Source organism: Melozone crissalis, unplaced genomic scaffold (assembly GCF_028551555.1).
Source record: "Melozone crissalis strain CALT ecotype California unplaced genomic scaffold, PUWL_Pcris_2 ptg000032l_1, whole genome shotgun sequence".
NCBI classification, from domain to species: domain Eukaryota; kingdom Metazoa; phylum Chordata; class Aves; order Passeriformes; family Passerellidae; genus Melozone; species Melozone crissalis.
This window is the reverse complement of record NW_026535810.1, coordinates 3,091,321-3,111,505: the sequence shown is the minus strand read 5'-3', so window position 1 is coordinate 3,111,505 and position 20,185 is coordinate 3,091,321. Positions and strand designations below refer to the sequence as shown.

Below are 20,185 nucleotides of genomic sequence, written 5' to 3'. Positions count from 1 at the left end.
GGGATAGTTTACATTTGAAATGAGCTGGTCACAAAATTATGGCTTCCACTAAGATGCCTCTGGGCCTGAGGCAGGGCAGGATTGGTATAAAAGGCAGCCCAAGTCTCTGCTCTCTCATCCACTTCTCTCACCTCCTCCTCCTCAGGAATCAGGTGAGTGCAAAGCCTCGTCTCCTCCTCCTGCTGCGTCAAGAGCAGCTCTTGCCTGGCTGGAGGTCTCAGCTGAGAGGGGCAGCAAGAGCCCAGGGCTGGGAGCTGCTTGTGCTGGGAGAGGGCGGAGGAGAGAAAGTCTTTTGCAGACAGAGGGAGGCTGGGACTTGGCTGAGGTGGCTCCTGGGCTTTGAGCTGGGCACTGCAATGGGGGCCAGGAGGTGCCTTGGCTGCAGAGTGTTTGGGTGCAGTGGTGCTTCTCATGTGTCTTCACTTTGTGTTTCTTCCTGTCTTCCATTCTAGGTGCACCTGTGACCCCAAGCCATGTCCTGCTGCAAGCCCTGTGACCCTTGCTGCCAGCCCTGTGGCCCCTGCCCGCTGGCCAGCAGCTGCAATGAGTGCTGTGTCAGGCAGTGCCAGAGCTCCCACGTTGTTATTCAGCCGCCTGCTGTGCTGGTGACCCTGCCTGGGCCCATCCTCAGCTCCTCCCCACAGAACACCGCTGTGGGATCCTCCACCTCTGCTGCTGTTGGCAGCATCCTGAGCTGTGAGGGAGTGCCCATCAGCTCTGGGGGCTTTGACATCTCCTGCATCACCAACTGCTATGGTGGTAGCAGGTGCTGTCGTCCCTGCTAAATCTGCTGGCAACATCCTTTGGCAAGAACCTCCATAACCTCAGAACATGGTGCTGAAATGAAGACAGAACTTTGGGACTGAATGTAGGGCCTCTGACTTTTGTTTCCCTCTTCTCCTCTCTTCCCTATCTTGCATTCCTTTCCAGTCAATAGCACTCAATGCCAGCCTAGTGGAACCTGTTGGCTTCTCTACCTCCCTTGCTCTGGTAACCAGCAATTGCCACCCCCACTGCACCGTAGTGGCTGCTCCTGGTGCTCTCTGGATCCACCTCCTTTTTCTTCTTTAGTCTCAATAAAGTTGTTTTGCATCCAAGACTTGGCCTCTGATTCTCTTTCTATCTGTGTCACCTTCTCCTGTGACCTCAGGGCAAAAGGTGGAGCAAGCAGAGCTTGGGACTCCCTAGAGCGGATTTTACTTTGTGCCTTTTCTCATGGAGCTCACAAACACATCCCTCAGTACTCCACTAAATCTACCAGGAGAGGAAGATGGCTCCCAAACTTGACAGAAATGGGGGATGAAAGGGGGTGAGTGGGAATCAGCAATACTTGATTTCAGTCCACAGCCTCACAAATATTTCTTCTGAGTGCTGGTATGTGAGGTTCCATGTTTCCTGGGGCAAGGATGTGTCAGTGTGGTCATAAGACATAAAATCAGTGCACAATGGATCCAAAGGATGGCAGGTGATGCCAGCCTGGGGCTCAGTGCTGGAGTTTTGTAATGCTGCCAGATTTTTGTAATCCCTGCTGACTGGTGAAGCCTCCTCTGCTCTCAGCCCTCACTTCTTTTGCTCAAGAAAAACTCAGCCCCACTATGTGACTTCTCTACTTAATGAAACCTCTTTGCTCTCATCATCATCCTGCAAAATCCTAGACACCCCTGTAGCACTGCTGCCTGAGCTTCTGTCCTGCTTGGTGTTGCCAGAATCTGCCCTGGCTGGGAGCATGGCCTGTAGGGCCTTCCCTGCCCAGCAGTGCCAGCCACTGACACACACTCAGCCCCCAGTTCCTTCTCTGCAGGAACCTGGACAGGGCCAGTACACCCATATCTCTCAAGGACAATCCCAAACCTGAGTGTCTTACTTCAGGGTAAATTTTGGAGAGAAAGCCCAAAGGGTTTCCTCTAGAAAACCAGATTCAATTGGCTCCTCCCCCAACTGGTTCAGGAGCAAATACCTCCTTACAGAAGAGTGGAAAAAACTGTTTATTAAACAGTAAAACCTAAACAATATTAAACAATAAAACGGCTTGCTTCTCCCCAAGAGATGGAAAACTCAAAAAATCCCCTCCCTGGGTTGCATCTCAGCTCTCTCTGTCTCTTATCAGTCCCTCCGGTGATGGAAATGTCGGGCCCAGGCCCGGCCTAGTGGGCCACAGGTGGAGCCGCCGGCGCTCTGCTGGGTGTTCAAAGGTGTCAAAAGGTCCAAAGAAAAGGGGAAAAACCCCACAGTTCAAGGAACATCTTTGCCACAGTTAGCTAAACTAACTAAAACAAAGAAACAAAGGAGAGTTCTGTCCTACTGTCTGTCCATCTGCAGACAGCAACAGTCCTGGAGCAGGAATGTGGAGGAGTGAGGGCAGTGTTTGAAAACAAACTGCACACTTCTTCTCTGCCCACTTCACTCTCTGAATCAAGTCTTAAAGGTGGAAAACTTATTGTTCAGCATAAAGAAAACAAGACAATTTAGGATAAAAGCATCATATAGCAAAGCCAGGACACCAGGCCATCCCTTTGATGCCGCCTCCAGGCAGCCTTGGAGCCCTCAGCTGTTTCCCCACAGTCCTTGTTCCTGCCTCATGTGAAGGCTTTGAGGTGACAGGGTTCTTTTGTCTCTGAGCAGATGGGGGAGTCCTCTGGCCACAGTGGCCTTTGTCCTGAGCCAGGAGCTGTGGGAAAATGGTGCTCTCAAAAAGAATGAGTCAAGTGGAGAAAAACATTTGAACATGTCTGGGAAGTTGAGGCCAGAAACATGAGGCAGTTTGTCCTCTCATGTATCCAGAAGGGGAAACACTGGTAGACTCCAGCATGGTGAGAAGATGGTTTTGGTTTTGGTTCCGTCCCCATGCTCAGTTGATCCTGTGACAAAACACAGCCCTTCCTGTCTGGTTGACAAGCAGGACAGAAGGCAAATGTGAGGGAGGTGTTTGAAGAGAGGAGGTTGTAGAATATCCCCAGGCACTGTTGTTTCCCACTCTCACTCCTGTGACCATTTGACATCATCTTCTCCTAATGATCACTATTCTGGGGAAGCCAGGGATATGTTTGGGAGCTCCAATAGAAAAGGCACATAGTAAAGGCCACCACGGGGTGTCCACCCTCAGCTTCCTCAAGCTTTTGCCCTGAGATGAGTGCAAGAGTTCCCACACAAGGAATGAGAAAGCAGAGAACCAGTTTTGGATGCAAAACAACTTTATTGACTCTAAGGAAGAGAAAGAGGTAGCTGAAAGAGGACATCAGGAGCACCCATGGCAGCACAGCGGGGGTGGACATTTGCCTGGACTGCAGAGGGATGGAGGGAGGCAAAGATGCCCCACTAGGCTGGCATTGGGTTGTGCAGACAGGAAAGGCAGGGAAGGGAAGAGAGTGGAAGAAAAGAGCAGTAAATCAAGGGCACAAATCCATTGTTCCAAAGATCGATATTCAGTGCAGCTCCACGTTCTGAGGTTGTGGAGGTTCTTGGCAAAGGAGGTTGCCAGCAGATTTAGCAGGGACGACAACAACTGCTGCCATAGCAGTTGGTGATGCAGGAGATGTCAAAGCCCCCAGAGCTGATGGGCACTCCGCCACAGCTGAGGATGTTGCCAACAGCAGCAGAGGTGGAGGATCCCACGGCGGTGTTCTGTGGGGAGGAGCTGAGGATGGGCCCAGGCAGGGTCACCAGCACAGCAGGCGGCTCAATGACAACGTGGGAGCTCTGGCACTGCCTGACACAGCACTCATTGCAGCTGCTGGCCAGCGGGCAGGGGCCACAGGGCTGGCAGCAAGGGTCACAGGGCTTGCAGCACGACATTGCTCGGGCTCACAGGTACGCCTGGCACAGAGGGCAGGGAGAAGCACAAAGTGAGGACACGTGAGAAGCAGCACTGCACCCAAACACCCTGCAGCCAAGGCATCTCTTGGCCCACATTGCAGTGCCCTGCTCAAAGCCCAGGAGCCACCTCAGCCAAGTCCCAGCCTCCCTCTGTCAGCACAAGACAGAGAGAGGCTCTCTCCCCTGTGCTCTCCCACAAAAGCAGCTCCAACTCCCTCACTGCAACAGCCCCTCTCAGCTGAGAGCTCCAGCCAGGCAAGAGCTGCTCTTGAAGCAGCAGGAGCCTTACCAGAAGAGGCTTCCCACTCACCTGATTCCTGAAGAGGAGGAGGTGAGAGAAGTGGATGAGAGAGCAGAGACTTGGGCTGCCTTTTATAGCAGTCCTGCCCTGCCTCAGGCCCACAGGCACCTTAGTGGAAGCCATAATTTTCTGACCAGCTCATGGCAAATGTGCACCATCCCAGTTAATGGTAGGGGCTGTGTCCTGCTTTCCTACACAGCAGTCTCTATTTCCTGGCTTCTGCCCTGTGCGTTCCTATCTAAAGACTCCTTTTAGAGCCAGGATAAGAGTTCCAAGAATTTCTGGGATATAAACACGTCAGAGTAGGCAGAATGCTCAGATCATGGTCTGGTGGCATTCCATGCAGGCAGATGACCCAAACCTGTGTCATTCCTGTGGGTTTCTTTGTGGCCAAGCACTCAGGACATCACTCTCATTCTCCCTATATCCCTGCCCATCTCTTCCCGCATCCCTTTGTGACATCCCATGACTTTTCACGTGCAGCCTGTTTTCCTGGCCCATTTTGGGAATGGATAGAGGACAGGAGGTACTTTTTGTGGTCTTGCTTCCCCTCCATTATGTCTCCCTTTGGTCAGCACTGTGTGCCTGCTTCTGCAGCTTGTTCCTGCTCTTGCCCTGGGCTGGACTGTGAGCTGTGCTGTGTGGCCCTTGGCTGGATGGATGGTGCCCAGCAAGCTGCTCTGTCAATCCCCTTTCTCAGGCAGAAAGACAAGATAAATCCAACTGATCCCAACTTGAAGCTTGATATAAGGCAGTTTGCTAAAACAAAAGGAAAAGCTTATGCATAGAGAAGTGCACTAGGAAAGAAAATCAATGTATGATCTCATTTCCTCAGGAAGTGATGGCTGGCAATTTCCCAGGAAGCAGGGCTTCCTCCTGTGCCGTGGTTGCTCATGATAGCACACTTTCTAACTAAGGCTGCAGGAATGGGCTCTGTGAGAAGAGTCGAGTGGCTCCAGGCAGCTGTGACTGAATCAGCTCCAGCTGTGTGCAAAGGGGACTCAGCACTGACCAACACTGAGCACATTTGTCACTCTGCTGATGCCTCTGTGAGAGCAGATTGCATTAGAAATGATTTGGTCTGGAAGGCAACTTCAAAACCATTTCTTTCCCATCCTCCTACGCTCAACAGGTGGACATTGATGCCACCCACTAAACCAGATCGCACCAAACTGTGGCCATCCCATTCGTACACACATGCAGGGCTGTGGAATCTAAACCATTCCTGTGCAAGTTATTTCAATGCCTCATGGTCCACACAGAGAGGGACATCATTGTCACCACCAAGGGAAAAGGAACAAACAAAATTGCACTTCAGGGATTGCAACGCTGTGCTTCCTCTACCCTTTTTCCAGTGAGCAAACTACAAGAGTTGAGACAGAAAGAAGGAAAAATCAGAGGCCAAGGTTTGAATGCAAAAGAACTTTATTGAGTCAAATAAGAGAAGGAGAAGGCTCAAAGAGATCCCCTGAGGGAAGCCACTACTATAAAGTGGGGATGTCTGATGTCCTGGACTGCTGAGCGACTGGCTGGCATTGAGTGGTACTGACAGGAAGGGAAGGGAAGAGAGAGAAAAGAGGAGGAGGAGATGGAGACAATAGTCCAAAGCCTTAAATCCAAAAATCCAAAATTCCATTGTCATGCCAGCTCCATGTTTCGAGTTCTTGAAGGTTCTTGCCTGAGGATGTTGGCAGCAGCATCTTTAGCAGAGATGACAGCATCTCCTGCCACCACAGCAGTTGGTGATGCAGGAGATGTCAAGGCACCCAGAGCTGATGGGCACACCCTCACAGCTCAGGATGCTGCCAACAGCAGCAGAGGTGGAGGATCCCACGGCGGTGTTCTGTGGGGAGGAGCTGAGGATGGGCCCAGGCAGGGTCACCAGCACAGCAGGCGGCTGAATGACAACGTGGGAGCTCTGGCACTGCCTGACACAGCACTCAGTGCAGCTGCTGGCCAGCGGGCAGGGGCCACAGGGCTGGCAGCAAGGCTCGCAGGGCCGGCACTGCTGGCACTTCTCAGAGCAGGACATGTCTGGAGCCTGGCGCTGCACCTGGCACAGAGGGCAGGGAGGAAGCAGAGCACACGCACACCTCAGACACAGCCCGCAAGGCACCCCCAGCAGCACAAGGCCCCTGCAGCCTGCACAGCTCCAGCCTGGCCAGCCCCAACCTGGGCATCCTTGTCCTCAGCCCAGCACGCTCCTTCCCAGCTCAGCCAGGCCCAGCTCTGCTCCTGCCTGACCTGCAGCAAAATCAGCCCCTCAGCCCAGCCTCAGCCTCTGGCCAGAACACACGCTCTGCCCTCTGCCCACACCAGCACCAGTGCAGAACAGCCCCACAAGAACAAGGAGCCGCAACAAAGCCCAAAAAGCTCAATGCTGCGTGGGAGAGGGTGGAGGAGAAAGAGGCTTGCAACTCACCTGGTTCCCAAGGAGCAGGAGGTGACAGAAGTGGTTGAGAGAGCCCCCAGTTGGGCTGCCTTTTATCCTGGCCCCACAGTGCCTCAGGGCCCACAGTTTGTGCTGCGCAGGTGACGATATTCCTGCGTGATCCCAAACGAATGGAAAGATCTTTGGGAATGGTATGGCATGAGCTGGATTTTCCCTCTACCATGACTTTGCATTTCCTGGAATACCTCATTCCCATTCCCTCAGGGGCACTTCTTCTGAGTGCTGGTATGCAAGATTCCATGACTCCTGGGGGCAAGGATGTATCAGTGTGGTTAAGAGAGATGAACTAAGGGAAGAACGAATCACAAGGAGGCAGGTGATGGGCAGCTTGCGGCATTCTTGGGGTTGTTTCCTGTTCCTGCTGACTGGAAGTGCCTCATCAGTTCTCAGCCCCCCAGTCTTTGGCTCATCACACAACAGCTCTCCTTCATGCCTTGCCTTTGAGGTAAAACCTCTTTGCCTTCCTCCTCAGCCTTCAGAGTGCATGAGCTTCTGCCCTGCTTGGTGTTGCCAGAATCTGCTCTGGCTGGGAGCTCCCCAGCATCTCCTCAGTGCCATCCCTTCCTCAGGCCTCTGCCCCATGTGCTCCTCCACAATCATGTGCGTGGCACTGTGGCTGTGGCCCGGTGTGTGCCAGTGTCTGCACATGCCTGTGCTTGTGCCCTGCTGGGAACAGCCCCTCAGAGCCTCTGGCCTGCACGGGGATGGTTGTGCACAGGGCAGGGCCCTTGTGTGCAACCCCCCTGCCCGTGTGCCTGTGCCCGTGTGCTGGGCTCTGTGCTCTGGGCTCATCTCTGAGCACCCCTGGCCAGGCTGGCAGTGTGTCAGTGCCCTGGCTGTGTGTGCACAGCTGGGCCTGAGCTGAGCTCTCAGCCCAGCCATTGCACGGCCTGGAAGGCCTTCCCAGCCCAGCAGGGCCAGCCACTGACACACACTCAGACCCCAGTTCCTTCTCTGCGGGAACCTGGACACGGCCACGGCACCCACATCTCTCAAGTACAATCCCAAACCCTGGGGTCTTGGTTCAGGGAACATTTGGAAGAGAACCCCCAAGAGGTTCCTCTAGAAAAGCAGATTCAATTGGCTCCTCCCCCAGCTGGTTCGGGAGAAAATACCTCCTTAGAGAAAAGTGGAAAAAACTATTTATTAAACAGTAAAACCTAAACAATATTAAACAATAGAGCCCCTTGCTGCTCCAAAAGAGCTGAGAAACTCAGAAAATCCCCTCCCTGGGTTGCATCTCAGCTCTCTCTGTCTCTTGTCAGTCCCTCCAGTGATGGAAATGTCGCAGGCCAGGCCCGGCCTAGTGGGCCACAGGTGGAGCCGCTGGCGCTCTGCTGTGTGTTCAAAGGTGTCAAAAGGTCCAAAGAAAAGGGGAAAACCCCACAGTCCAAGGAACATTTTTGCCACAGTTAGCTAAACTAACTAAAACAAAGAAACAAAGGAGAGTTCTGTCCTACTGTCTGTCCATCTGCAGACAGCAACAGTCCTGGAGCAGGAATGTGGAGGAGTGAGGGCAGTGTTTGAAAACAAACTGCACACTTCTTCTCTGCCCACTTCACTCTCTGAATCAAGTCTTAAAGGTGGAAAACTTATTGTTCAGCATAAAGAAAACAAGTCAATTGAGGATAAAAGCATCATATAGCAAAGCCAGGACACCAGGCCATCCCTTTGATGCCGCCTCCAGGCAGCCTTGGAGCCCTCAGCTGTTTCCCCACAGTCCTTGTTCCTGCCTCATGTGAAGGCTTTGAGGTGACAGGGTTCTTTTGTCTCTGAGCAGATGGGGGAGTCCTCTGGCCACAGTGGCCTTTGTCCTGAGCCAGGAGCTGTGGGAAAATGGTGCTCTCAAAAAGAATGAGTCAAGTGGAGAAAAACATTTGAACACGTCTGGGAAGTTGAGGCCAGAAAGATGAGGCAGTTTGTCCTCTCCCGTATCCAGAAGGGGAAACACTGGGGGACTCCAGCAAGGGGGGAGGATGGTTTTGGTTTTGGTTCTGTCCCCATGCTCAGTTGATCCTGTGACAAAACACAGCCCTTCCTGTCTGGTTGACAAGCAGGACAGAAGGCAAATGTGAGGGAGGTGTTTGAAGAGAGGAGGTTGTAGAATATCCCCAGGCACTGTTGTTTCCCACTCTCACTCCTGTGACCATTTGACATCATCTTCTCCTAATGATCACTATTCTGGGGAAGCCAGGGATATGTTTGGGAGCTCCAATAGAAAAGGCACATAGTAAAGGCCACCACGGGGTGTCCACCCTCAGCTTCCTCAAGCTTTTGCCCTGAGATGAGTGCAAGAGTTCTCACACAAGGAATGAGAGATCAGAGGACGAGGTTTGGATGCAAAACGACTTTATTGAGTCTAAGGAAGAGAAGGAGGTAGTTGAAAGAGGACAAAAGGAGCAGCCATGGGGGCCTAGAGGGGGTGTCCATTTGCCTGGACTGCAGAGGGATGGAGGGAGGCAAAGATGCCCCACTAGGCTGGCATTGGGTTGTGCAGACAGGAAAGGCAGGGAAAGGAAGAGAGTGGAAGAAAAGAGCAGTAAATCAAGGGCACAAATCCATTGTTCCAAAGATCGATATTCAGTGCAGCTCCACGTTCTGAGGTTGTGGAGGTTCTTGGCAAAGGAGGTTGCCAGCAGATTTAGCAGGGACGACAACAACTGTTGCCATAGCAGTTGGTGATGCAGGAGATGTCAAAGCCCCCAGAGCTGATGGGCACTCCGCCACAGCTGAGGATGTTGCCAACAGCAGCAGAGGTGGAGGATCCCACGGCGGTGTTCTGTGGGGAGGAGCTGAGGATGGGCCCAGGCAGGGTCACCAGCACAGCAGGCGGCTCAATGACAACGTGGGAGCTCTGGCACTGCCTGACACAGCACTCATTGCAGCTGCTGGCCAGCGGGCAGGGGCCACAGGGCTGGCAGCAAGGGTCACAGGGCTTGCAGCAGGACATGGCTTGGAGTCACAGGTACGCCTGGCACAGAGGGCAGGGAGAAGCACAAAGTGAGGACACGTGAGAAGCAGCACTGCACCCAAACACTCTGCAGCCAAGCCACCTCCTGCCCCCCATTGCAGTGTCCTGCTCAAAGCCCAGGAGCCTCTTCAGCCAAGTCCCAGCCTCTCTCTGTCTACACAAGACCTTCTCTCCCCTGCCCTCTCCCAGCACAAGCAGCTCCCAGCCCTGCACTACAACAGCCCCTCTCAGCTGAGACCTCCAGCCAGAAGAGATCTCATCTTTGAGGAGGAGATGCAGAGGAGAGGCTTCCCACTCACCTGATTCCTGAAGAGGAGGAGGTGAGAGAAGTGGATGAGAGAGCAGAGACTTGGGCTGCCTTTTATAGCAGTCCTGCCCTGCCTCAGGCCCACAGGCACCTTAGTGGAAGCCATAATTTTCTGACCAGCTCATGGCAAATGTGCACCATCCCAGTTAATGGTAGGGGCTGTGTCCTGCTTTCCTGCACTGCGGCCTCTATTTCCTGACTTCTACCCTCTGCGTTCCTATCTAAAGACTCCTTTTAGGGCCAGGAATGAGAGATCCAAGAATATCTGGGATCTAAACACGTCAGAGTAGGCAGAATGCTCAGATCATGGTCTGGTGGCATTGCATGCAGGCAGATGACCCAAACCTGTGTCATTCCTGTGGGTTTCTTTGTGGCAAAGCACTCAGGACATCACTCTCATTCTCCCTGTGTCCCTGCCCATCTCTCCCGCATCCCTTTGTGACATCCCAGGAGTTTTCACATGCAGCCTGTTTTCCCGGCCCATTTTGGGAATGGATTGGGGACAGAAGGTGTTCTTTGTGGTCTTGCTTCCCCTCTATTACGTCTCCCTTTGATCAGCACTATGTACCTGCTTCTGCAGCTTGTTCCTGCTCTTGCCCTGGGCTGGACTGCGAGCTGTGCTCGGTGGCCCTTGGCTGGATGGATGGTGCCCAGCAAGCTGCTCTGTCAATCCCCTTTCTCAGGCAGAAAGACAAGATAAATCCAAACTGATAACAAAGTGAATCTTGATAGAAGGCAGTTTGGCAATGGTAAAGGGAAAGATTATGCATGCACCAGTACATCGGGAAACAAAATCAATCTATGGCCTCCTTCCCTCAGGAAGTGATGGCTGGCAATTTCCCAGGAAGCAGGGCTTCCTCCTGTTTCATGGTTGCCCATGATGGCACACTTTGTAACCGAGGCTGCAGGAATGGGCTCTGTGAGAATAGTCCAGTGGCTCCAGGCAGCTGTGACTGAGTCAGCTCCAGCTGTGTCCAAAGGGGACTCAGCAATGCCCAGCACTGAGCACATTTGTCCCACTGCTGATGCCTCTGTGAATGCAAATTTCATTAGAAATGATTTGGGCTGGAAGGGATCTTCAAGACCATTTGTTTCTCGCCCTTTTTCCCTCAACCGAGGGGCCCTGATGCCATCCACTAAATCCGCTTGCTGCATGCTCTGTCCAACCCGGTCTTCCACACTTTGCAGTGTTGAGGCGTCAGAATCTTTCTGGGCAAGTTATTTCAATGCCTCATGGTCCACACAGAGAGGGACATCTTTGTCACCACCAAGGGAAAAGGAACAAATAAAATTGCACTGCAGGGATGGCATCATTGTGCTTCCCCCACCCGTTTTCCAGTGAGCAACCTGGAAGAGTTGTCACAGAAGGAAAGGCAAATCAGATGCCGAGGTTTGAATGCAAAAGAACTTTATTAAGTCAAAACAAGATAAGAAGAAGGCTCAGAGAGTGCACCCAAATGCAGCCTCTAAGATGCAGCAGGGATGTCTGATGTCGTGGGCTGCTGAGGGAAGGAGGCCAACAGGTCCCACTAGGTTGGCACAGAGTGGTGGTGACAGGTAAGGAAGGGAAGAGAAAAATGAGAGGAGGAGAAGAAAACAATAGTTCAAAGCTCTAAATCCAATGTGTTAAGTTCTGACTTCATTCCATCATCATGGTCCGAGGTTCTTGCCTGACGATGTTCCGGCAGCATCTTTAGCAGGGACGACAGCATCTGCTGCCACCATAGCAGTTGGTGATGCAGGAGATGTCAAAGCCACCAGAGCTGATGGGCACACCCTCACAGCTCAGGATGCTGCCAACAGCAGCAGAGGTGGAGGATCCCACGGCGGTGTTCTGTGGGGAGGAGCTGAGGATGGGCCCAGGCAGGGTCACCAGCACAGCAGGTGGCTGGATGACAACATGGGAGCTCTGGCACTCCCTGACACAGCACTCAGTGCAGCTGCTGGCCAGCGGGCAGGGGCCACAGGGCTGGCAGCAAGGCTCGCAGGGCCGGCACTGCTGGCACTTCTCAGAGCAGGACATGTCTGGAGCCTGGCGCTGCACCTGGCACAGAGGGCAGGGAGGAAGCAGAGCACACGCACACCTCAGACACAGCCCGCAAGGCACCCCCAGCAGCACAAGGCCCCTGCAGCCTGCACAGCTCCAGCCTGGCCAGCCCCAACCTGGGCATCCTTGTCCTCAGCCCAGCACGCTCCTTCCCAGCTCAGCCAGGCCCAGCTCTGCTCCTGCCTGACCTGCAGCAAAATCAGCCCCTCAGCCCAGCCTCAGCCTCTGGCCAGAACACACGCTCTGCCCTCTGCCCACACCAGCACCAGTGCAGAACAGCCCCACAAGAACAAGGAGCCGCAACAAAGCCCAAAAAGCTCAATGTTGAGTGGGAGAGGGTGGAGGAGAAAGAGGCTTGCAACTCACCTGGTTCCCAAGGAGCAGGAGGTGACAGAAGTGGTTGAGAGAGCCCCCAGTTGGGCTGCCTTTTATCCTGGCCCCACAGTGCCTCAGGGCCCACAGTTTGTGCTGCGCAGGTGACGATATTCCTGCATGATCCCAAACGAATGGAAAGATCTTTGGGAATGGTATGGCATGAGCTGGATTTTCCCTCTACCATGACTTTGCATTTCCTGGATTACCTCATTCCCAATCCCTCAGGGGCACTTCTTCTGAGTGCTGGTATGCAAGATTCCATGATTCCTGGAGGCAAAGATGTGTCAGTGTGCTTAAGAGACATGAACTAAGTGTGGAATGGATCACAAGGAGACATGTGATGGCAGCCTGAGGCATTCTTTGGGTTATTTCATGTTCCTGCTGACTGGAAGTGCCTCATCTGCTCAGAGCCCTCCAGTCTTTGGCTCATCAGCCAATGGCTCGCCTTCATGCCTTGCCTTTGAGGTAAAACCTCTTTGCCTTCCTCCTCAGCCTTCAGAGTGCATGAGCTTCTGCCCTGCTTGGTGTTGCCAGAATCTGCTCTGGCTGGGAGCTCCCCAGCATCTCCTCAGTGCCATCCCTTCCTCAGGCCTCTGCCCCATGTGCTCCCCCACAATCATGTGTGTGGCACTGTGGCTGTGGCCCGGTGTGTGCCAGTGTCTGCACATGCCTGTGCTTGTGCCCTGCTGGGAACAGCCCCTCAGAGCCTCTGGCCTGCACGGGGATGGTTGTGCACAGGGCAGGGCCCTTGTGTGCAAGCCCCCTGCCCGTGTGCCTGTGCCCGTGTGCTGGGCTCTGTGCTCTGGGCTCATCTCTGAGCACCCCTGGCCAGGCTGGCAGTGCGTCAGTGCCCTGGCTGTGTGTGCACAGCTGGGCCTGAGCTGAGCTCTCAGCCAAGCCATTGCACAGCCTGGAAGGCCTTCCCTGCCCAGCAGGGCCAGCCACTGACACACACTCAGACCCCAGTTCCTTCTCTGCAGGAACCTGGACAGGGCCACAGCACCCACATTTCTCAAGGACAACCCCAAACCCTGGGGTCTTGGTTCAGGGAACATTTGGAAGAGAACCCCCAAGAGGTTCCTCTAGAAAAGCAGATTCAATTGGCTCCTCCCCCAGCTGGTTCGGGAGAAAATACCTCCTTAGAGAAAAGTGGAAAAAACTGTTTATTAAACAGTAAAACCTAAACAATATTAAACAATAGAGCCCCTTGCTGCTCCAAAAGAGCTGAGAAACTCAGAAAATCCCCTCCCTGGGTTGCATCTCAGCTCTCTCTGGGTTGCATCTCAGCATCTCAGCTCTCTCTGTCTCTTGTCAGTCCCTCCAGTGATGGAAATGTCGCAGGCCAGGCCCGGCCTAGTGGGCCACAGGTGGAGCCGCTGGCGCTCTGCTGTGTGTTCAAAGGTGTCAAAAGGTCCAAAGAAAAGGGAAAAAACCCACAGTCCAAGGAACATCTTTGCCACAGCTAGCTAAACTAACTAAAACAAAGAAACAAAGGAGAGTTCTGTCCTACTGTCTGTCCATCTGCAGACAGCAACAGTCCTGGAGCAGGAATGTGGAGGAGTGAGGGCAGTGTTTGAAAACAAACTGCACACTTCTTCTCTGCCCACTTCACTCTCTGAATCAAGTCTTAAAGGTGGAAAACTTATTGTTCAGCATAAAGAAAACAAGTCAATTGAGGATAAAAGCATCATATAGCAAAGCCAGGACACCAGGCCATCCCTTTGATGCCGCCTCCAGGCAGCCTTGGAGCCCTCAGCTGTTTCCCCACAGTCCTTGTTCCTGCCTCATGTGAAGGCTTTGAGGTGACAGGGTTCTTTTGTCTCTGAGCAGATGGGGGAGTCCTCTGGCCACAGTGGCCTTTGTCCTGAGCCAGGAGCTGTGGGAAAATGGTGCTCTCAAAAAGAATGAGTCAAGTGGAGAAAAACATTTGAACATGTCTGGGAAGTTGAGGCCAGAAAGATGAGGCAGTTTGTCCTCTCCCGTATCCAGAAGGGGAAACACTGGGGGACTCCAGCAAGGTGGGAGGATGGTTTTGGATTTGGTTCCGTCCCCATGCTCAGTTGATCCTGTGACAAAACACAGCCCTTCCTGTCTGGTTGACAAGCAGGACAGAAGGCAAATGTGAGGGAGGTGTTTGAAGAGAGGAGGTTGTAGAATATCCCCAGGCACTGTTGTTTCCCACTCTCACTCCTGTGACCATTTGACATCATCTTCTCCTAATGATCACTATTCTGGGGAAGCCAGGGATATGTTTGGGAGCTCCAATAGAAAAGGCACATAGTAAAGGCCACCACGGGTTGTCCACCCTCAGCTTCCTCAAGCTTTTGCCCTGAGATGAGTGCAAGAGTTCTCACACAAGGAATGAGAGATCAGAGGACGAGGTTTGGATGCAAAACGACTTTATTGAGTCTAAGGAAGAGAAGGAGGTAGTTGAAAGAGGACAAAAGGAGCAGTCATGGGGGCCTAGAGGGGGTGGACATTTGCCTGGACTGCAGAGGGATGGAGGGAGGCAAAGATGCCCCACTAGGCTGGCATTGGGTTGTGCAGACAGGAAAGGCAGGGAAGGGAAGAGAGTGGAAGAAAAGAGCAGTAAATCAAGGGCACAAATCCATTGTTCCAAAGATCGATATTCAGTGCAGCTCCACGTTCTGAGGTTGTGGAGGTTCTTGGCAAAGGAGGTTGCCAGCAGATTTAGCAGGGACGACAACAACTGCTGCCATAGCAGTTGGTGATGCAGGAGATGTCAAAGCCCCCAGAGCTGATGGGCACTCCGCCACAGCTGAGGATGTTGCCAACAGCAGCAGAGGTGGAGGATCCCACGGCGGTGTTCTGTGGGGAGGAGCTGAGGATGGGCCCAGGCAGGGTCACCAGCACAGCAGGCGGCTCAATGACAACGTGGGAGCTCTGGCACTGCCTGACACAGCACTCATTGCAGCTGCTGGCCAGCGGGCAGGGGCCACAGGGCTGGCAGCAAGGGTCACAGGGCTTGCAGCAGGACATGGCTCGGGCTCACAGGTACGCCTGGCACAGAGGGCAGGGAGAAGCACAAAGTGAGGACACGTGAGAAGCAGCACTGCACCCAAACACACTGCAGCCAAGCCACCTCCTGGCCCCCATTGCAGTGTCCTGCTCAAAGCCCAGGAGCCACTTCAGCCAAGTCCCAGCCTCTCTCTGTCTACACAGGACCTTCTCTCCCCTGCCCTCTCCCAGCACAAGCAGCTCCTAGCCCTGCACTACAACAGCCCCTCTCAGCTGAGACCTCCAGCCAGAAGAGATCTCATCTTTGAGGAGGAGATGCGGAGGAGAGGCTTCCCACTCACCTGATTCCTGAAGAGGAGCAGGTGAGAGAAGTGGATGAGAGAGCAGAGACTTGGGCTGCCTTTTATAGCAGTCCTGCCCTGCCTCAGGCCCACAGGCACCTTAGTGGAAGCCATAATTTTCTGACCAGCACATGGCAAATGTGCACCATCCCAGTTAATGTTAGGGGCTGTGTCCTGCTTTCCTGCACTGCGGCCTCTATTTCCTGGCTTCTGCCCTGTGTTTTCCTCTCAGAAGAATCTTTCTAGTGCCAGAAGTAGTGATCCAAGAATTTCCTGGATATAAACATGTCAGAGTAGGCAGAATGCTTGCATCATGGTATGGTGGCATTCCATGCAGGCAGATGACCCAAACCTGTGTCATTCCTGTGGGTTTCTTTGTGGCAAAGCACTCAGGACATCACTCTCATTCTCCCTGTATACCTGCCCATCTCTCCCGCATCCCTTTGTGACATCCCAGGAGTTTTCACATGCAGCCTGTTTTCCCGGCCCATTTTGGGAATGGATTGGGGACAGAAGGTGCTCTTTGTGGTCTTGCTTCCCCTCTATTACGTCTCCCTTTGGTCATCACTCCATGCCTGCTCCTGCAGCTCGTTCCTGCTCTTGCCCTGGGCGGGACTGCGAGCTGTGCTCGGTGGCCCTTGCCTGGATGGATGGTGCCCATCAAGCTGCTCTGTCAATCCCCTTTCTCAGGCAGAAAGACAAGATAAATCCAAACTGATAACAAAGTGAATCTTGATAGAAGGCAATTTGGGAAAAGTAAAGGGAAAGATTATGCATGCACCAGTACATAGGGAAACAAAATCAATCTATGGCCTCCTTCCCTCAGGAAGTGATGGCTGGCAATTTCCCAGGAAGCAGGGCTTCCTCCTGTGTCATGGTTGCCCATGATGGCACACTTTGTAACCAAGGCTGCAGGAATGGGCTCTGTGAGAATAGTCCAGTGGCTCCAGGCAGCTGTGACTGAGTCAGCTCCAGCTGTGTCCAAAGGGGACTCAGCAATGCCCAGCACTGAGCACATTTGTCCCACTGCTGATGCCTCTGTGAATGCAAATTTCATTAGAAATGATTTGGGCTGGAAGGGATCTTCAAGACCATTTGTTTCTCGCCCTTCTTCCCTCAACTGAGGGGCCCTGATGCCATCCACTAAATCCGCTTGCAGCAAGCTCTGTCCATCCCGGTCTTCCACACTTCCTGTGTAGAGGCATCAAAATATTTCTGGGCAAGTTATTTCAATGCCTCATGGTCCACACAGAGAGGGACATCTTTGTCACCACCAAGGGAAAAGGAACAAATAAAATTGCACTGCAGGGATGGCATCATTGTGCTTCCCCCACCCGTTTTCCAGTGAGCAACCTGGAAGAGTTGTCACAGAAGGAAAGGCAAATCAGATGCCGAGGTTTGAATGCAAAAGAACTTTATTAAGTCAAAACAAGATAAGAAGAAGGCTCAGAGAGTGCACCCAAATGCAGCCTCTAAGATGCAGCAGGGATGTCTGATGTCGTGGGCTGCTGAGGGAAGGAGGCCAACAGGCCCCACTAGGTTGGCACAGAGTGGTGGTGACAGGTAAGGAAGGGAAGAGAAAAATGAGAGGAGGAGAAGAAAACAATAGTTCAAAGCTCTAAATCCAATGTGTTCAGTTCTGACTTCATTCCATCATCATGGTCCGAGATTCTTGCCTGAGGATGCTGGCAGCAGCATCTTTAGCAGGGACGACAGCATCTGCTGCCACCACAGCAGTTGGTGATGCAGGAGATGTCAAAGCCCCCAGAGCTGATGGGCACACCCTCACAGCTCAGGATGCTGCCAACAGCAGCAGAGGTGGAGGATCCCACGGCGGTGTTCTGTGGGGAGGAGCTGAGGATGGGCCCAGGCAGGGTCACCAGCACAGCAGGTGGCTGGATGACAACGTGGGAGCTCTGGCACTGCCTGACACAGCACTCAGTGCAGCTGCTGGCCAGCGGGCAGGGGCCACAGGGCTGGCAGCAAGGCTCGCAGGGCCGGCACTGCTGGCACTTCTCAGAGCAGGACATGTCTGGAGCCTGGCGCTGCACCTGGCACAGAGGGCAGGGAGGAAGCAGAGCACACGCACACCTCAGACACAGCCCGCAAGGCACCCCCAGCAGCACAAGGCCCCTGCAGCCTGCACAGCTCCAGCCTGGCCAGCCCCAACCTGGGCATCCTTGTCCTCAGCCCAGCACGCTCCTTCCCAGCTCAGCCAGGCCCAGCTCTGCTCCTGCCTAACCTGCAGCAAAATCAGCACCTCAGCCCAGCCTCAGCCTCTGGCCAGAACACATGCTCTGCCCTCTGCCCACACCAGCACCAGTGCAGAACAGCCCCACAAGAACAAGGAGCCGCAACAAAGCCCAAAAAGCTCAATGTTGCGTGGGAGAGGGTGGAGGAGAAAGAGGCTTGCAATTCACCTGGTTCCCAAGGAGCAGGAGGTGACAGAAGTGGTTGAGAGAGCCCCCAGTTGGGCTGCCTTTTATCCTGGCCCCACAGTGCCTCAGGGCCCACAGTTTGTGCTGCGCAGGTGACGATATTCCTGCATGATCCCAAACGAATGGAAAGATCTTTGGGAATGGTATGGCATGAGCTGGATTTTCCCTCTACCATGACTTTGCATTTCCTGGAATACTTCATTCCCAATCCCTCACGGGCACTTCTTCTGAGTGCTGGTATGCAAGATTCCATGACTCCTGGGGGCAAGGATGTATCAGTGTGGTTAAGAGAGATGAACTAAGGGAAGAACGAATCACAAGGAGGCAGGTGATGGGCAGCTTGCGGCATTCTTGGGGTTGTTTCCTGTTCCTGCTGACTGGAAGTGCCTCATCAGTTCTCAGCCCCCCAGTCTTTGGCTCATCACACAACAGCTCTCCTTCATGCCTTGCCTTTGAGGTAAAACCTCTTTGACTTCCTCCTTTTCCTTCACAGTGCATGGGACTCCTGTAGCTGTGCTGCCTGATATTTTGTCCTGCTTGGTGTTGCCAGAATCTGCTCTGGCTGGGAGCTCCCCAGCATCTCCTCAGTGCCATCCCTTCCTCAGGCCTCTGCCCCATGTGCTCCTCCACAATCATGTGCGTGGCACTGTGGCTGTGGCCCGGTGTGTGCCAGTGTCTGCACATGCCTGTGCTTGTGCCCTGCTGGGAACAGCCCCTCAGAGCCTCTGGCCTGCACGGGGATGGTTGTGCACAGGGCAGGGCCCTTGTGTGCAAGCCCCCTGCCCGTGTGCCTGTGCCCGTGTGCTGGGCTCTGTGCTCTGGGCTCATCTCTGAGCACCCCTGGCCAGGCTGGCAGTGCGTCAGTGCCCTGGCTGTGTGTGCACAGCTGGGCCTGAGCTGAGCTCTCAGCCAAGCCATTGCACAGCCTGGAAGGCCTTCCCTGCCCAGCAGGGCCAGCCACTGACACACACTCAGACCCCAGTTCCTTTTCTGCAGGAACCTGGACAGGGCCACAGCACCCACATTTCTCAAGGACAACCCCAAACCCTGGGGTCTTGGTTCAGGGAACATTTGGAAGAGAACCCCCAAGAGGTTCCTCTAGAAAAGCAGATTCAATTGGCTCCTCCCCCAGCTGGTTCGGGAGAAAATACCTCCTTAGAGAAAAGTGGAAAAAACTGTTTATTAAACAGTAAAACCTAAACAATATTAAACAATAGAGCCCCTTGCTGCTCCAAAAGAGCTGAGAAACTCAGAAAATCCCCTCCCTGGGTTGCATCTCAGCTCTCTCTGGGTTGCATCTCAGCATCTCAGCTCTCTCTGTCTCTTGTCAGTCCCTCCAGTGATGGAAATGTCGCAGGCCAGGCCCGGCCTAGTGGGCCACAGGTGGAGCCGCTGGCGCTCTGCTGTGTGTTCAAAGGTGTCAAAAGGTCCAAAGAAAAGGGAAAAAACCCACAGTCCAAGGAACATCTTTGCCACAGCTAGCTAAACTAACTAAAACAAAGAAACAAAGGAGAGTTCTGTCCTACTGTCTGTCCATCTGCAGACAGCAACAGTCCTGGAGCAGGAATGTGGAGGAGTGAGGGCAGTGTTTGAAAACAAACTGCACACTTCTTCTCTGCCCACTTCACTCTCTGAATCAAGTCTTAAAGGTGGAAAACTTATTGTTCAGCATAAAGAAAACAAGTCAATTGAGGATAAAAGCATCATATAGCAAAGCCAGGACACCAGGCCATCCCTTTGATGCCGCCTCCAGGCAGCCTTGGAGCCCTCAGCTGTTTCCCCACAGTCCTTGTTCCTGCCTCATGTGAAGGCTTTGAGGTGACAGGGTTCTTTTGTCTCTGAGCAGATGGGGGAGTCCTCTGGCCACAGTGGCCTTTGTCCTGAGCCAGGAGCTGTGGGAAAATGGTGCTCTCAAAAAGAATGAGTCAAGTGGAGAAAAACATTTGAACATGTCTGGGAAGTTGAGGCCAGAAAGATGAGGCAGTTTGTCCTCTCCCGTATCCAGAAGGGGAAACACTGGGGGACTCCAGCAAGGGGGGAGGATGGTTTTGGTTTTGGTTCTGTCCCCATGCTCAGTTGATCCTGTGACAAAACACAGCCCTTCCTGTCTGGTTGACAAGCAGGACAGAAGGCAAATGTGAGGGAGGTGTTTGAAGAGAGG

The 20,185-nt window shown here is 53.4% G+C and overlaps 3 protein-coding genes and 1 pseudogene across 3 annotated transcripts; 1 reads left to right on the top strand and 3 right to left on the bottom strand.

Moving 5' to 3' along the window:
* Positions 1-13: 13 nt before the first annotated feature.
* Positions 14-785, top strand: LOC128940233 (feather keratin Cos2-2-like; annotated as a pseudogene).
* Positions 786-3,483: 2,698 nt separating this feature from the next.
* On the bottom strand, positions 3,484-3,792 carry LOC128940280 (feather keratin Cos2-2-like). The gene has a single exon (XM_054281623.1). The coding sequence runs from the start codon at positions 3,790-3,792 to the stop codon at positions 3,484-3,486; it is 309 nt and encodes a 102-aa protein (XP_054137598.1).
* A 7,745-nt stretch (positions 3,793-11,537) lies between these two features.
* On the bottom strand, positions 11,538-11,867 carry LOC128940259 (feather keratin Cos2-2-like). The gene has a single exon (XM_054281603.1). It carries the CDS (start codon positions 11,865-11,867, stop codon positions 11,538-11,540), a length of 330 nt encoding a protein of 109 aa, XP_054137578.1.
* A 3,090-nt stretch (positions 11,868-14,957) lies between these two features.
* LOC128940260 (feather keratin Cos2-2-like) lies at positions 14,958-15,266 on the bottom strand. Its single transcript, XM_054281604.1, has one exon. It carries the CDS (start codon positions 15,264-15,266, stop codon positions 14,958-14,960), a length of 309 nt encoding a protein of 102 aa, XP_054137579.1.
* Between the last annotated feature and the right edge of the window lie 4,919 nt (positions 15,267-20,185).

What these genes read in the sequence shown, in the direction of transcription:
- LOC128940259 (XM_054281603.1), bottom strand. Translation starts at nt 11,867, where the DNA reads ATGTCCTGCTCTGAGAAGTGCCAGCAGTGCCGGCCCTGCGAGCCTTGC.
- LOC128940260 (XM_054281604.1), bottom strand. Translation starts at nt 15,266, where the DNA reads ATGTCCTGCTGCAAGCCCTGTGACCCTTGCTGCCAGCCCTGTGGCCCC.
- LOC128940280 (XM_054281623.1), bottom strand. Translation starts at nt 3,792, where the DNA reads ATGTCGTGCTGCAAGCCCTGTGACCCTTGCTGCCAGCCCTGTGGCCCC.